This window comes from Crinia signifera, chromosome 3 (assembly GCF_055691185.1).
Source record: "Crinia signifera chromosome 3, ASM5569118v1, whole genome shotgun sequence".
Classification (NCBI taxonomy): Eukaryota; Metazoa; Chordata; class Amphibia; order Anura; family Myobatrachidae; genus Crinia; species Crinia signifera.
In genome coordinates this window covers 205,233,697-205,249,853 of record NC_139219.1, presented here as the reverse complement: position 1 = coordinate 205,249,853, position 16,157 = coordinate 205,233,697, and the positions used below count along the sequence as shown (strand labels likewise).

Below are 16,157 nucleotides of genomic sequence, written 5' to 3'. Positions count from 1 at the left end.
TGCATGCCTGCGGGTAATAGCGTCGTGCGAGGAGGGGAGGGCATCTGTGCATGAGGTGGGCGGTGACTAGTGGACTCGCAAGGCTGTGAAATTCACAGACTTGCGAGTCATCCTGAATAGGGGCCTAGGTGCGACTAGAAGCACTGTTTAATGAGACTGCAACGACACTCAGAAAGGACATATCTATATACAGTATGTAAAAGATGCAGAACAATTTAAAAACTGAAAGAAAAAAAAAACTATGTGTTTCAGCTTGCACTACCATCAGAGTTTTGGATGGCATGCCGGTAAACCTCGCCACTCATTATATCATCTTGGATGATAAAAAAGAAATTGAGATATCCACACAAATGAAGTTATTATGACAGTATCTATAGTGTGGTATCCCTGCCATTTGCCATACCGTCACCCTGGCTGTTCCTTAATACACCTGCCGATTCATATAGAAGAATTATGAAATCTGCAATTTCCACACACCAGACTTTACAGCATACTTGAGGTGCATATACATATCGCTCATTTAGTCCCCACTGAGTGTTATCTCCCCCCCCCCCCCCCCCAGAACATGTACAGCTGAGGGACGATATTAGAGTTGCTTTGTGCGTTGTGAATGGACCAGTTACCTTTCCACTGATTTCCCACAGACAGTATCCCATTTGTCTCTTATCTCACTCAGCATGTCATCTAGTTTCTTAATGTCATCACACAGTGTTGCTTTTTCCTTCAGTAAGCGCCCACTTCTATTGGTGGTGTCATATACTGAATGCTTGGCACCCAGGGTTTTCTGGAATTCCTGTGGATTTCAATCAGGTTATTCCACATGCAGAAGGTATAGGAGAAAGTAGAACAACAGTTGCTACAAGAGACATGCTGTATATGGCTACATTGAATGTGAGACAGATGCTTCTGGCAACAAAAGAACTGGAACAATGAATATGTAAATCAAGAAGGAGAATACATAACTGCAATACATCATCTTACCAATGTTCAGATGGAAACTTTTGCTCATAGAGTGGATATTACAAGCCCATGTGCTACAGGCTTGTGCAGAGAGATATAGTACAGATTACATTATTAGCTTGGATCTAGGGTGCGCCAGAGAAATATTATTCTTATTTTAGTGGTGTAGCATAATATACATATTACTTAATGTATTGGCTGGTCATCAGAGGAAGCGGAATCAAAACACAAAAATGTTATTTTTTTAAATGAAAAATTCTGCACTCTTTTCATTTATCCATCAGCCTATATGCTGACCTCGGGCTAAGGGGAGAACATCTGAAGCCTGAGCTATAATCTAGCACTTATGGTTTAGTAATTCCTGTAAATTACACTTTGTGAGTTGTAGAAACTATTTAAAATGCTAAAATTCAATTGGATGTTGTTCTTTCTGTACTTACATAAGATTATACTGATTATACTGTAACATGTTATGCTGATATTATGTTCTCAGTTGGTAACACTTTATTATTTGTACAACGTAGTGACTGACAATCACCAATGTCTTGTTAGAGAGTACGGAAATACAATATGAATTAGCAGATAAATCTGTACAGAATCCTGCATCACATTATAGGGTTCCCCAAGCTCTTAACAACCTGTAGTAGGTGATGCTATATATGGGGAAGCTACCTGTGTGTCATCCATATCAACAATTACCATGTTCTGCAATATAAGGGAGCTAGCATTCTATATTCCTCACAGTACTTACTAATTATTCCAATGAGTCTATTAGTAATCTACTACCATAACCCATGGAGGCTTTGGGAGACACAACATATGTTGGTCCTGGAAACTGAGATATAGAACAAGGTCTAATTTATTCTCTAGTGCTTTATTGTTCATTATTGAAGGTATAATTGAACCTGTCAAGAGTACTGTATATGATCATATGATGTCATAGGGACAATGTCCAATGTTGATTCTGTAAATAGTATTGTAAGCTTGCAGCAGGGCCCTCCTACCTCCAAGTCTGTCTGTTGTTACCCAGCTTGTTTTATCACTGTCTACAATTGTAAAGCGCAACGGAATCTGCTGCGCTATATAAGACACTGTAATAAATAAATATTATGTGTATAAATGACATCTGACTAGGACCCACTGATTATCTCCCAACCCACAGATAGAGTGTAATAACTACCTATAACTACCAATCCTGTGACCCACATTACAGTACCTCTACTATTAATTCTGGCCTGCTTATTGATCAGGGAGGGGATCAGAAAAAATGTCAGAGCCTTGGTGACCCTGCTCATATCAGGTCACATTCTATGATTGGTAGAACTGTGTTTGGTAGAACTGCATCAGAACCCATCAAAAGTGCTCCCTGGCAGTATAAAGAGATCGAATTGCAGAGATGAAGATTTTATTCATCCACATCCTGCCAATACCTAAACACTGCTGCAAGATGGAGAAAGAAAGAGTAAGAGCAAGAAAAAGATTGTACCACCGTACACACTCTCTCGATTTGGGCTATTGACACGTCATATATAAACAAAATTATGATAATGGTATGGGTTAAGGGCATTCCAAAACACTTTGAAAACGCTTATAGAAAACAACTATAAAGACGGGGTACGCATCTAAAAATTAGTCAGCCGGCAGGGTGACTAAACTTCTATATAGACAGGGTACGCATCTAAAAATGAGTCAGCTGGCAGGGTGACTAAACTTCTATATAGACAGGGTACGCATCTAAAAATTTGTCAGCCGGCAGGGTGACTAAACTTCTATATAGACAGGGTACGCGTCTAAAAATTAGTCAGCCGACAAGGTGACTAAACTTCTATATAGATGGGGTACGCGTCTAAAAATTAGTCAGCCGGCAAGGTGACTAAACTTCTATATAGACGGGGTACACGTCTAAAAATTAGTCAGCCGGCAATGTGACTAAACTTCTATATAGACGGGGTACACGTCTAAAAATTAGTCAGCCGGCAAGGTGACTAAACTTCTATATAGATGGGGTACGCGTCTAAAAATTAGTCAGCCGGCAATGTGACTAAACTTCTATATAGATGGGGTACGCGTCTAAAAATTAGTCAGCTGGCAAGTTGACTAAACTTCTATATAGATGGGGTACGCGTCTAAAAATTAGTCAGTTTTGATCAGTTGGGTTTTAGTGTGATGTGCGTGTCAGCTATAGAGGTTGAGGGTACTTATTTATTTTATTTATTTACAGTTTCTTATATAGCGCAGCATATTCCATTGTACTTTACAATTGGAAACAACAGTGATTAAACAAACTGGGTAGAAACAAACCGACATAGAGGTAGGAGGGCCCTGCTCGCAAGCTTACAATGGTACTTGTTTGTAAATGTGTGTATTATTATTACTCACCTCTTCAGGCAAGCCTATCATATTTAAGTACCGCATGCATAACCCTCTGAGGCACTTATGTATTGTATAGTTTTTCTTCTGGAGTTGCAACTTGGTGGGACTTCTATGCTATTACTGATGCCTGTCCTTGTGTTTCCCTCCTATGTCCCTATAGATTGTAAGCTTGCAGCAGGGCCCTCCTACCACCAAGTCTGTCTGTTGTTACCCTGTTTGTTGTATCTCTGTTTACAATTGTAAACCTCAACGGAATCTGCTGAGCTATATAAGAAACTATTAATAAATAAATAAATAATTATGTGTGTGTGTATGTGAGGGAGTCTTTGAATCTGAATAATTAGTGGGAACCTACATGAAGCAGGAATTCAAGTAAATGCAGGGTTTACGCCATAGACAATTGAATATGCTGCCGCTTTTAAACAGCTTCTGCAACCTTGTGTGCTAATTATCAGATGCAGGATTATTCCTTATACTCTCAGGAGCTATGAGGTAAAATCTATGCTAAAATGTACATTCTACATTTTAATATGCAGGAAAACAAAAACGGTTCTGTAGTTTACAGGCAATCACTGGGTTTCTGCACATGGAAAAGGCTAATCACCTGAATAACATTGTCCATGATGTGCAATCAATTACTCCGCAGCTTACCAAATTCCCCCCAAAGTGTTAGTGGTTTGGTGCATCAGCACCTACAGTATCTAACACCTAATGTTAGCAGGTGGCACTTTACCAATGTTAGTTTTAATATGTTTTGGGCTCCAAATGTAATGATTAAGTAAAGAGAAAGAGTTTGCTTCTAGAGATACATGCTCTAAAGCTGAAAATAGGCAAGGACAGTTTGGCAGGTGTGTACGTTGTATGTTGGTGCATGCCCATAAAACACTGGCCGTTCCCCTGGTCTGGCACCTGTGTCTGTCCCTCCCTCTCCGGAGTGAACGGCACAAAGCAAACCCCGACCATCAGGGCTGAGGCCAAATTTGGATCGCTACGAGTGATCGTTAATCGACCCCACTGTTTGGCGGACAACTTTAATAGGTCTTTAACTTTATATATCTCAAATAAAATGATGTTATTGTTATTGGCAGCAGATTTTTATTATATAGACTACATTCACTAGTCTTGGTGAATGATCCCCATCTTAGATCACCAACCTTATGCATTGTCAGCTGAGTCTTAATCTTGTCAGGATCATTTGCAATCTCAAGTTCTGAGTCCAAGGCTGTCTCTGATTCTTCCAGCCATTCCATAAGTTTGCAAAAAGCTTCATTGAACTGTGAGAAAACATAATAAGTGACAATCAGTCCCGCATTATAACACACAAGACACTAATGCCAGCACTACTCACTCGCATACTCATACACTGTACCTGTTTTGATCTTTTCCGAGCATCGTCCAATGCCCGTCCTCTTTCTAGTGAGCGCTGCACAACATTTTCCCACCGGTTTTGCACACTGATCAGCAAATTCTTAATCAATACCACATCCTGCTTTTGGCTGAAGTATTTTAAATGGGTTCCAGTTTTATCAAGCTCCATAATCTGATCTCTGTGTGAGTTTACTTCAGTAACAAATACCTAGAACCGAATACAGAGATTTGATAGAGCAGTTCACTTTTGTGTAAGTACAGGGATAAACAATTATTCTGTACAGACATGGCTGTAGCGACACTACTGGAGGTGCAGCTGCTATAGGGACCAGAGGAATGGGGGCTTGGCAATGCCAGACAGCCCCTCACGGTCCCTGTTCTAAAAAGATAAGAGAGGAGGCTTATGACTAGACTCTTGAAGGATAGAGAGGCATCACTGTACCCTTACCCAAATTCTGAGGCACATGCGTATACCACTGCACTGGTCACTAAGCAATCCTTGGACATATTAGCAAAAAAACTTAGTGATTACTGCTGATGATGATTACTGCACACTGCAAGTAATAATAGAGAATCCAGGTGCATTATTGTATTGTTGCACAATGTGAGCCAATAACTATATAAACCAACAATGAGGGGAAGCAGTTTAGGTTTCTACACTAAATTTACTGTGATTGCAGCAATCAATCACAGGAAAAGAACCCAAATTGCAGGTGGAATGACAGTGAGTCCAATGCAATGACCTGCCCATGCGCATCGCACTGGACCCTTAGTCGCCCCTGCTGCAGAAGTAATCTCTCGGATTGCTTCTGAGCCGGGCTGGCTTGGTTATATATTGCGATATATTGCAAAAGGACCGCATGTGATCCGCCGCACGAGAAGATCCCTAGTGGCTCAAGGCAACACTGAATGCGACTTCTCTGAGAGGAGAAGTCTCCGCAGTGTATGGTGGCCTTACGGTACAGTGCTACAGATACCTATACTTTATCTTTTTGTATTTTGGGACAGTGTTCCTATACAAATAAAAACTTTAATTACCCTAAGTTTATCATTTAAAATGAATTTGGAATATAAATATGTTAGAAAACATACCTTATGCTCATCGATCTGAAATAGTACAGTATCCAAAATAAGACTTGCTGGAGAGGAACTAGTTAAAGTCTGTTCAGCCTGAGTTAACCAGGTAATGAAGTCTTGAAGAGAATTGTGAAAACCTGTTGCCAGATTGAGAGCCTCTTCTAATTTTACCTAAAACCAATTGAAAAATTAGAGTAAGATTTGTTCTCTATTCCTTAATTGTGAAATTAAAAATATACAGATTGTAAACCATGCTAACAGGAGAACCTTCTCAAATCAACGGAAGCACGTAACATAGGATTTGTGAGATACTTCTTGTTGGAAGCCTGTAGGGCACCTCAAATGCAATTATTAGCGGTTCTACCTGAGCTCAGGAGGTCTTGAGTTGAATGCACTGAATTGAGCAAGATGGCCACATCCCAATGTAGCACAACTGACTGTGGAGGTGACTCTGGTTGACTCAGAAAGCTGCTAAGCTCCCAGCCTACCGAGTCCTAGTAAAGCCCCGGTAAATGCATCCCCTTGCAATCATGCGAGGGGATGTGTCACAAAGAAACATCTCCTCGCATGTGCCTGCAGCAGGAGAAATCATTAATGGTCGGCTACATCAAATGATTTCCCATGCCTTCGCAAATAACTGACTTATATTTGCGGGCAGCTGGACAAAGACAGGACGGGCCCCCAGAACACCTCATCCCGCCCGCAATCCCAATGGGAATGGCCAGCATTTTCATGAGGACGCTCATGAAACAATGGGCATTCCCATGGGTAACACCCGAGCCTGCTGCCGCACGCCCCTGGTCCACACCGCTCCATGAGAATGGCCCGGCCACATTGCAAATCGCCGCGGCCTTTCAAAGTCTGGGTTTTTTTAGGCAGGTGCGAACCCCGACCAATTGGGACAGGGGCCGATTTCTGTATGTAAATAAAGCAAGTGGGTATACTGACGTTGAAAATCAAGGGTTCTTTGTCATACCAACTTCTGCAGTGTGTACTGCACCTAAAAATGCTGCAAAATACCTGTGTGTAACCAGTGGGTATGAGGGTTAAGGGAGCAAAATGTATTACATTAGATAAATATCATGTGTTAACAAAGCTTTGCCCTAAGGATTTATAAATCATTTACATGTGCTTTTTTTTAGAATTTACATTTATTTATATAGTTCCTAAATTAGAAATGTGCTTGTGCTCACAAATTTTAAAAATATACAGTATTAAACCACTGTATGATTATGATATAGTTTGGATGTAGAGAACCATGCATATAAATAATTGTTACTGGTTCATTTTAAATACACTAGATCACAGTATTAGTGTCATATAATAATAATAATAATAATAATAATAATAATAATAATAATAATAATAATAATAATAATAATAATATAGTACCCACTTAGTAATACATTTCTGCCTTTCAACTAAATATACCATATGTTCAAATACAGCATGCGACCCCCATCCCCAACACTTACTTTCCTCTCACTGAGTTTTGTCTCAACAGATTCCCACTTCTCCTTTAGGTTGTTAATGTCTTGGTCCATATTTGTTTCGGGATCATCAATGCATCTTTCCATCATTTGCTGGCTTTTAAGCAGTATGCTTTTGTAAACATGATCTTTGGCATCAAACACAGCGCAGAGTTCCTACAATATACATACAGTATGCTGATTGTTTACAATATTCCATACATAAAACTTAATGCTGCCATATTTACACATTCTAGAAACTGACAAAATACTTTTAACTTTTAAACATTCATATGAGAAATCTTATCTCCTCCAGTTATACAGTATATGGCTTCAGTGAATTCAGACCAGTGCCACAAATTTCACTCTTCGTTGCATGATTCATTATTTTAATGTAAGGACATAAGAGTGAAGACATACAGAGCACCAGCAAATGGGAAGCTGGCGGTCAGAATTCCAACGCTGCCATAACATCCCAATGTAGGGAATCCTGACAGGGTTCCAGTAATTATACTTTCTATTGCTATGCCACCACCTATCCCAAATCTCCCCTTCATATAGTCTAACCCTATCCATCAGTTCCAGCAGTCTAATCTTAACTCTCTTACCCTATCGCCTAAACCCACCCCAGCTCTGCAGCCTGCCCCCTCCCCAGTAGCCTAACCCTAATCGCTAGTGCCTAACCCATACCCTATCGCCTAAACCCACCCCCCAGTTAGTGTGTAAACTTAAGCCTCCCATCAAACTTCCAATTGGGATTCCAGCAGTCAGGATTCCGGTGTTGTCAACCTCATCGATTTCAGAATTCCGGTGCCAGTTTTACTGCCAGGATGCCAGCATTGGTATTCTGACTGAATGCATCCAGACCGCAGCGGTCAGCTCTGCTCCGCTGTGCCTCCACTGATCAGTGGATCAGATCTGATCAGATCAGCAGTGTTACTGTTTGGAATTGCTACAAATCAAGTGCTCTGCAATCTGCTTCATCCCTTCTCAGTGGCTTGCAATGTGGCTGCATCAAGCACTAATGGTCCGGTTGGATGTCAGCCCAAAAGTGTTAAATACTAGGAGACTACTACAGGGCATAACCTGACTAGGTTATTATTACCCGGCATATAATGCACTAGGTTACTAGTATGGGTCATGCAATGAGCAACCACTACTGGAAGTAGGATCCATAGAAAATGTTGCTATGGAGTTCTAGTTATACCCCTGCAACCACTCTGTGCTATCAACAAACACATAATCTCCTCCTTCCTATTTACCTCAATCCCATTCTCCCGTTCTCCCGTTCATCCCTCCCACTATCAGACCGCTACACTCCTCAACTCTGCTTCTTACCATCTTTGTGTCCAACTATAAATTGTAAGGTCTCACAAGTAGGGTCCTCTCCCCTCTGTAGTCTGTAGCACTATAATTATGTAATTATGTATATATGTATATAAAGTGTTTTACCCCTTTGCATGGAGCTGCACAGGCTCTGTGGCACCATTTAAATGAACTAGAACAATATTATGCGATGTTAAAATAACACATTTTTATTAGCTACTGCAATAACAAGTGCTCTCCAATCAAATGAAGCAAAACATGTCACCAAAATGTCCTTTTTTAATACAAGGCTGAGGAGAGCAGGCTGTGCTGGAGCCATATCCTGCAGATTCTTACCAGATGAGCGCTCAGCTGCTCTCTTGCTGTTTCCGGCAATCCCCCAACAGGTTTGAAAGCCAGTAAATGACGTTCAGTGTCTATCAGCCATTGATGCAATTCTTCAATTTCACTGTGGAAACCTTGAGCCTACATTTCAGAGCACAGAGAAGTGTTAAACAAATGTCAGTAGTATAACGCTGTGCAGTGCATGGCTGATTATACAAGCGTTACCTAATGTGTACTTTTGCAATGCTATCATGCATGGTTTATTTTAGTTTTATGGGCTTTCTTTGTAGAATAAGAACAAGAGGAAAAAAAACGTGATAAATAACATAAAATTGTTGGCAACAAAATACTTTCTCAAGACATTTTAATGTTGGTTCCTTTATATGTTTGTTTTCATATAAGAGTAACACTATTGTATATGTTATATGCCAGTATAAGGCATTAAAAGGTTATTGGTGTTTCTGGCATACATAGATCTGCATATATAATTATCATGTCAAAAGTAAAAGTCTTTTGGAAAGGTTTTCATTATTAAGTAAAGTGTATTGCATTGTGATTCCATGAGAAAATATGCAAAGCTTTATAAGAAGTCGTTGAGAAAAAAAGAAAGAAATAGGTTGTTTGAGTCAAATAGTGAAACAGGTGATTACATGTGAGCAATGATGGAGGCTTTAATGCTAATTCTAAACCAAGGGGGTTCAATTTGGTAACTATGGGGCAGATGTATTAATCCTGGTGAAGCGATAAGTTAAGATGAAGTGGAAGGTGATAATGCACCAGCCAATCAGCTCCTAACTGTTTTTTTTGGTACTTGTGCATTTTGGCGGCGCCCATTGCATCGCATACCATAAGGCAGACGATGGTATGCGATGTGACGCGATATCGCGCGATACTGTACAATGTCATACAATTTTAAAATTGTATGACATTGTACATGGCATACAATGCCATACAGTGCGATGTGACGCGATTAAACATTGTATAAGCACCCTAATGCTTACAATGTGAAATGCACCCCCACGCCACCCCCCCCCCCCCACTATAAACGTGAACTCGAAGCGTGGCGAGCGCAGCGAACCCGCGAGGGGCGGCGGTTTGTGTCCTCCGACCTTTTCATACCCCCACTATCCACGTGGAGTTAAGAATAAAAAGTGTGGCGAGCGCAGCGAGCCACCGAGCCCGAAGCGTGGCGAGCACAGCGAGCCCCGCGAGGGGAGGCGGATACCTGTGAAGCCCGCGAGGGGACTCCGATACCTGTGAAGGTATCCGCGTCCGCTCGCCACGCTTCGGGCTCGGTGGCTGGCTGCGCTCGCCACACTTTCTATTCTCAACTCCACGCCGACGTGGATAGTGGGGGTATGAAAAGGTCGGAGGACGCGTACCGCCGCCCCTCGCGGGCTCACTGCGCTCACCACGCTTCGGGTTCACGTTTATAGTGGGGGGGGAGTGGCGCGGGGGTGCATTTCACATTGTAAGCACCCATTAGGGTGCTTAAAAGCACCCTTTATGGTGCTTATACGATCTTTCATCGCATAGGGGGCAAAAATCGCGTGCGATGCATGACATGCGATGAAAACATCGCGCGATGCACATCGGGGGCGCCGCTATAATACTCAAGCACCTTTTTTCTTTTTCAAACACGTCAGACTGGCTGGTGCGTTATTACATTCCACATTATCTCCACTTTATCACTTCACCAGGCTTAATACATCTGCCCCTATAGGACCAAAATGTATGAGTAAAACACATGGCACATAAATGCTATTGAGAATAATAATGTGTAATACAACGATTAGGTCAATTAATCACTAAGTATTTCCATATCCTGAAAAAATCAAAGTATTTATGAAAGATGCTACAAGGAAAAAAAGATGGGGTAAATATAAGTGCATAGAAATTGACAAGGATTTCTATTCACAAGATTATTTGCCATTCAGAGATCTACTGTATGTGTATTAAGAAGGACCAGGCTATTTTCAGTATTTCACCTGGAAAAGTGCACTGTCCAGCTGCTTCCTCCTCTGCTCTGTTTTATCCAGGACACTGTTCCAACGTTGGCTCAGAGCTTCCAACCTGCTGTGCAGACTGCTGGCTTCCTCTCCTTCGCTGGACTCGATCAGGTCATTCCCTGCCTTCTGTACTGTTTCTACACTGGACTTGTGAGCCAAGACATCATTTTGTAGAACCTTCGTTAAGACACATCAAAGTGGTTGTTTCAGTACATAAATCCAATTAATTGACAGAAAAGTATCTATTCACTTAGGGCCAGATTCAGAAATGTATGCAAACCCGATGGTTTCCGTACATCTCCGATGTTTACAGATCTGTACTGTTCATGTGCAGATCTCCGCATGCAATGCCGGTTGCAGTGCTCTTTATGTCACAGCAGCACTGCAGCTTTTTGAGCGCGAGAAGGCCAGTGACTGCGTCAGTGGATACAGCGTCACTGGCCCTGGCTGTGGGAAAACACCTGAAGGTTACTCAGATGACCGATGGACATTGCACATTGATCCGATTCTGTGACTTTGGATGCAGCAGTGGATCACAGAAAGAGGCAGGAGGTGTCTATTGACACAAGATGCCCCCTGAGGCATTAGCATATTATAACCACTGTGTACTAAGATGCAGTGGCTGTGCTGCTGTGTCATCTCTATATAAGGCCCTTAGTCCTATTTTAAGGGATACATTATAAAAGATGGAAACAAAAATATAGCAGCTCACATGGTGTTTAGCAAGATCAATCTCAATCGTTTTTGGATCTACTCCAATGGATTTCTGTTCATTTAGCAGTCCCTCTGTGTGTGTCATCCACGTCAGTAACTCATCCAGTGCATGTTGGAATGGCCCCAAGGCTAGCAAGGCACCTTCCAATTTGTGCTGATATAAAAAAGATATATACACATAATTACAATAACACATCGAAGGCAGTTAAATCATTTTATTGTGTACAACATAAATTCTGATGTTTTGGCTGCCTTTAAATTGAACAATTATTGAACACATCATAATCTCCTCAGTGTGTACGTGTATGGGTTCCCTGCCTGCAAGTACCCAATGATCCAGTTTCTGGAATTTAGAAAAAAAAGCCAATATGTTACGGAAAACACTGCCGATTTCTTTCCATTGTCAGCACAGGAAGGATACTTGTTTCATCTGCAGAGCAGCAATGTTTGTAACAAATTTGCAGTGGAGTGTGGATCCTCCTTGATCTAATATAATCACGGAATGCTGCATACAGATGTTTTAGACTTGTGATGTGCACAGTAATGTGGGGTTTTACAGATGATTGGTCCAAATGTTTTGCTCTAGGCATTTAGCTGCTGTGTACCGCATGATTGTATTTACATCTTATTTCCATACATTCTAGAGCAGGCATGTCCAAACCATGGGCCTCCAGCTGTTGTGAAACTACACATCCCAGCATGGCTTGCCATTGTTTTTAGCATTTCCTAATAGTAAATCTGTGGCAAGGCATGATGGGACTTGTAGTTTCACAACAGCTGGAGGGCCATAGTTTGGACATGCCTGTTCTAGAGGGTCAATCCAATTATCCACAATGGGCGCGAGTTGCAGGTCACTGAAATGCTGGCAAAGGCCCTCAGGGCCCACTATCCGCCTGAGTTTACACAATTTGGCAGTTTTATGCAAGTTCAGGCCTCTGTAAAGTGCCACAGCAACAACAGTGCAGGTAATTGGGCTGAGCTGTAAGTCTCTTGGCGGATATAAATTCTATGGGGGAAATCTAAAAGAATGAGAGATTCAGAAAGTGAGAGATTTGGTAAGAAATCCCCAGGTTTTTTAAAGCAGCAATCATTTACCCTGCAAAACCAGTTTGATTTTGAAGTGTAAATGATTGGTGCTTTAAAAAAAACTGCAGATTTCTTCCCAAATCTCCCAGTTTCTAAATCTCTCATTCTATTAAATTTCATCCTATATATACTGTAGTAAAGAAAGACAGCATTCAGTAAGAAAGTAGCTAGCTGTGTGCGCTGGGCATGAAATATGCTTGGCATGCAGGATACGTACATTACTTTCAGACAAAGTTTATTCACAGTGACAAAAATAAATCTTTTACAAATCATATTGTTACTAGATATCATTTGTGCCGATCTTATCTGCTGTTCACATTATCAATCAGAGAACACTATTTCCAGTTTACCTGTCTGTTGATAATTTTATCCTCCACAGCTTGCCATAAATATTTGAGTTCTTTGAAGGAGTCTTCAACAGCTAGCTTATCATTCTCATCTGTCACCTTCTTCTGCAACAACTCCTTCTGGTGGTTCAGCCTCTCCAGCTCTATTTGCTGATAATAAGCCTCTGTCTTGAATTGCTGCAGTGAGAAATGAAGTTTGTAGGACAAGACGCATAGCTGAAACCTTCAACAATAGATCGTCAAAAGTGGGATCCACAGTATTTGGTGCTGCCCAAACCATGCATAATGCTATGACATAACCATACAGAGAGATTGCTTTACTGTACCTTAAGCTCTGTAATTTGTTGCTTTACTGTTTCTAAATCCGTTCCTATTGGTGACATGGACTCTATCCTGCCTGTGGCAAAATCCACCCAGTCAAATAGCGCCTAAGAGAAAGGGACATGACGTTCTCATTTACTGGCACAATGCAGGCAACAAGAGATGCACAAAATGCACACCGATAAATGGAGACAATTTGCTAGGTTGGTCATGTTCGATTAATAGCTTTGGAACCTTATCGAAATAACACAACAATTACATCATGCATGTTAATGTAGTCACTAACATATATTAAACATGAAAGATCAGATAATCTATCCACCTCTACCAAGAAACAACACATATAAGAAAGAACACATATAACTGAGTATGCTTAATGTAGGACCAGCAGAAGCAGCAGACATATTGGGGGAAATTTACTAAAGAAAATTTGTAAAAAAATAGGTGTATTTGTATCCAGAAATACACTCATTTTTTGACATTTACTATCCCGAAAATACGGCAATTCGTATTTGTAGTGATGTGCTATCAATACGAATATGAATTTCCGTATTTTCGGTGTAGTAAATGTCAAAAATAAGTGTATTTCTGGATACAAATACACCTATTTTTTACAAATTTCCTTTAGTAAATTTCCCCCTTTATCTTCTACACACAAACTGTACCTGCAGCCCATCCTGATACTGTACGGCAGCCTGCATGGCTTCATCCAGCTTCTTAACTCGCTCCTTCCAGGTTTTGTTTAGTGTGTCCCATGCTGAGTTTAGCTAAAGATAAAGCAGTGATTACTGTTATTATACATAGTGGTTATACCTAGGAAAATGGTGTCTGGGTGGGTGCCCCATGAACTTGCTGTGGCAAAACGTACAAGCTGCCAATGACCTCACCCATTCCCTGTATTATAGACCTGGTAACTCCATTAATGGGGAGGGATTAGTGTCGCCTTCTGACACAGTATAACTGGTGTACATACTACCCTGCAATGTATAAATCATTACTTACCTCATCTATATTTTTATTCACAACAGGTTTGTCTGGTTCACCACACGCAGATGTCAGGTCTGACCCGAGAGCGATGACAAGGTCCAGCTCTTCCTGCAGGACATCTATTTCTTCTTTAATAACCTAAAAATGAAATAAACATGGTCTCTGGTTAGCAAAATACTTAAATGTAGGGCCTGATTCAGACCTGCTTGCTAGGCTGCTTATATTCGCTGCCTGGTGAGCAGGTAACCGCCACCCCAGCGAATGTCCACCTCCCCACCTGAATTCCCTCACTAGCATACGAGCGGATGCCATTGCTTACCCATCCGCTGGCATGCGGCCACAAGAGGAGAAATCATTCAATGTCACTCACCATCAAATGATTTTTCCACTGTTCATAAAGAAAAGTCAGCCTGGACTCGGGCGGACACTGACATCATGTGATGTCAGCCGCCTGTCCCAAGCAGGCATAAGCATGCCTGCGTTCGCAGTGTTTCTTTGGGCGTAGCCATAAAATATTTGACTTTCCCCTGCATTTGTCCCATGCCAGCCTCCTTCCCACCCCAGCAACTGTGAAGCTCACAGAAGGCTATCGCTCCAGGGTTTGCACATCCGCATATTCACACATGTGCAAACCCCAAACATCAGCCGGGGGAGCGAATCCTGCCCATACTGAGTGTGTCTGAATCGCCCCCGTAGTGTACACAAAATACTCTAAAAATATTATATTATATTCAGACCGAATGACTTTTGGTTTACACAATAGTCAAAACAGACAATAAATAAGCTTTGAGAAAAACTGTGCGGTACTGTAGCAAGTCTCTATAAACAAGACATGTTGTATGAAGTTTTTCTTGTTGAACAAAACAATGGCTGTTCTAGGTCTGAAATAAGCATTTTAAAAAATGAGTGTCTTTTACCCTTTACATCTGCAGAAATTAAAAACTGCAGCAGTTTTAGAAGAAACATTGGCTGAGCTGTTACTTCAATATAATGTATAATTTTGCATGATAGATTGGTATAAAATCTTTTGGAAAATGTATCTACAAGTCAATTTTTAATTCAGAGATGAATTTAGAATGAAGCCTAGCCGGTGACCAAAATCATTTATAGCCGTGTGAAGCATGGAAAGGTCTATCCAGAATAATCCGTTTGTTCAACAATATCAATATCCAAAGAGGGATGAAACAGGTGTTCCAATAATAAAGATGTATCCTCAAAGGTCTTTGCTGCAATCATGCCAAACAGCCCTGCTTTGTTTGCCAGGATGAATGGGGCATCCTTTTTTATTCTTTTTTTGGACAGAAATACTTGCGTATACTAGGAATTCGATTTGGATTGCTGTGCAACAGCCAGGGTGGGTACAAGAAAAACAGTGACAGTACAGATATATATGACACATACTGTACAGATATACATTAGACGTATACTGATGAGGGACACTGACATGGAGGACATATTTACTGAGCTGTACAGCACCCAGGCAGTCATTCAGTGGCGCCACTTGGTGAATGCCACAGCCAGATACAGATGAAGCTGTCTCCTTAGAGCAGCTCCTGGTGATGCTATCGCCATATGCCAGGTCCGTCAGTTCCCACCATCCGTCGGAATGGGATACACACGCGCCCCATTCACTCAGCGGCATGATTCTGCTGCACACCTGCACCCATCGCCTCTCGACCACCTGAAGCCTACACCAAAGCTTCCGAGGTACAGTACACATAGGGATACACGAGCAGGCTACATCTGTAGGTACACAGTAAAACAGTACGGATATAGGACACTTACAGATATGCACT

The 16,157-nt window shown here is 41.4% G+C and overlaps 1 protein-coding gene across 19 annotated transcripts in view; it reads right to left on the bottom strand.

Annotated features, from left to right (window-relative positions):
- DST (dystonin) overlaps positions 1-16,157 on the bottom strand; it is a 522,642-nt gene that overhangs the window by 30,754 nt on the left and 475,731 nt on the right. For all 19 annotated transcript variants that reach the window (XM_083177288.1, XM_083177291.1, XM_083177290.1 and 16 more), the window contains 12 exons: positions 14,377-14,499; positions 14,040-14,141; positions 13,380-13,481; positions 13,057-13,230; positions 11,619-11,774; positions 10,886-11,083; positions 8,910-9,038; positions 7,254-7,424; positions 5,794-5,949; positions 4,703-4,909; positions 4,488-4,607; positions 624-793 (listed from right to left, as the gene is read on the bottom strand). In XM_083177288.1, coding sequence (XP_083033414.1) covers positions 624-793; positions 4,488-4,607; positions 4,703-4,909; positions 5,794-5,949; positions 7,254-7,424; positions 8,910-9,038; positions 10,886-11,083; positions 11,619-11,774; positions 13,057-13,230; positions 13,380-13,481; positions 14,040-14,141; positions 14,377-14,499 — 1,808 coding nt within the window. The remainder of the gene's footprint in view (positions 1-623; positions 794-4,487; positions 4,608-4,702; positions 4,910-5,793; positions 5,950-7,253; positions 7,425-8,909; positions 9,039-10,885; positions 11,084-11,618; positions 11,775-13,056; positions 13,231-13,379; positions 13,482-14,039; positions 14,142-14,376; positions 14,500-16,157) is intronic.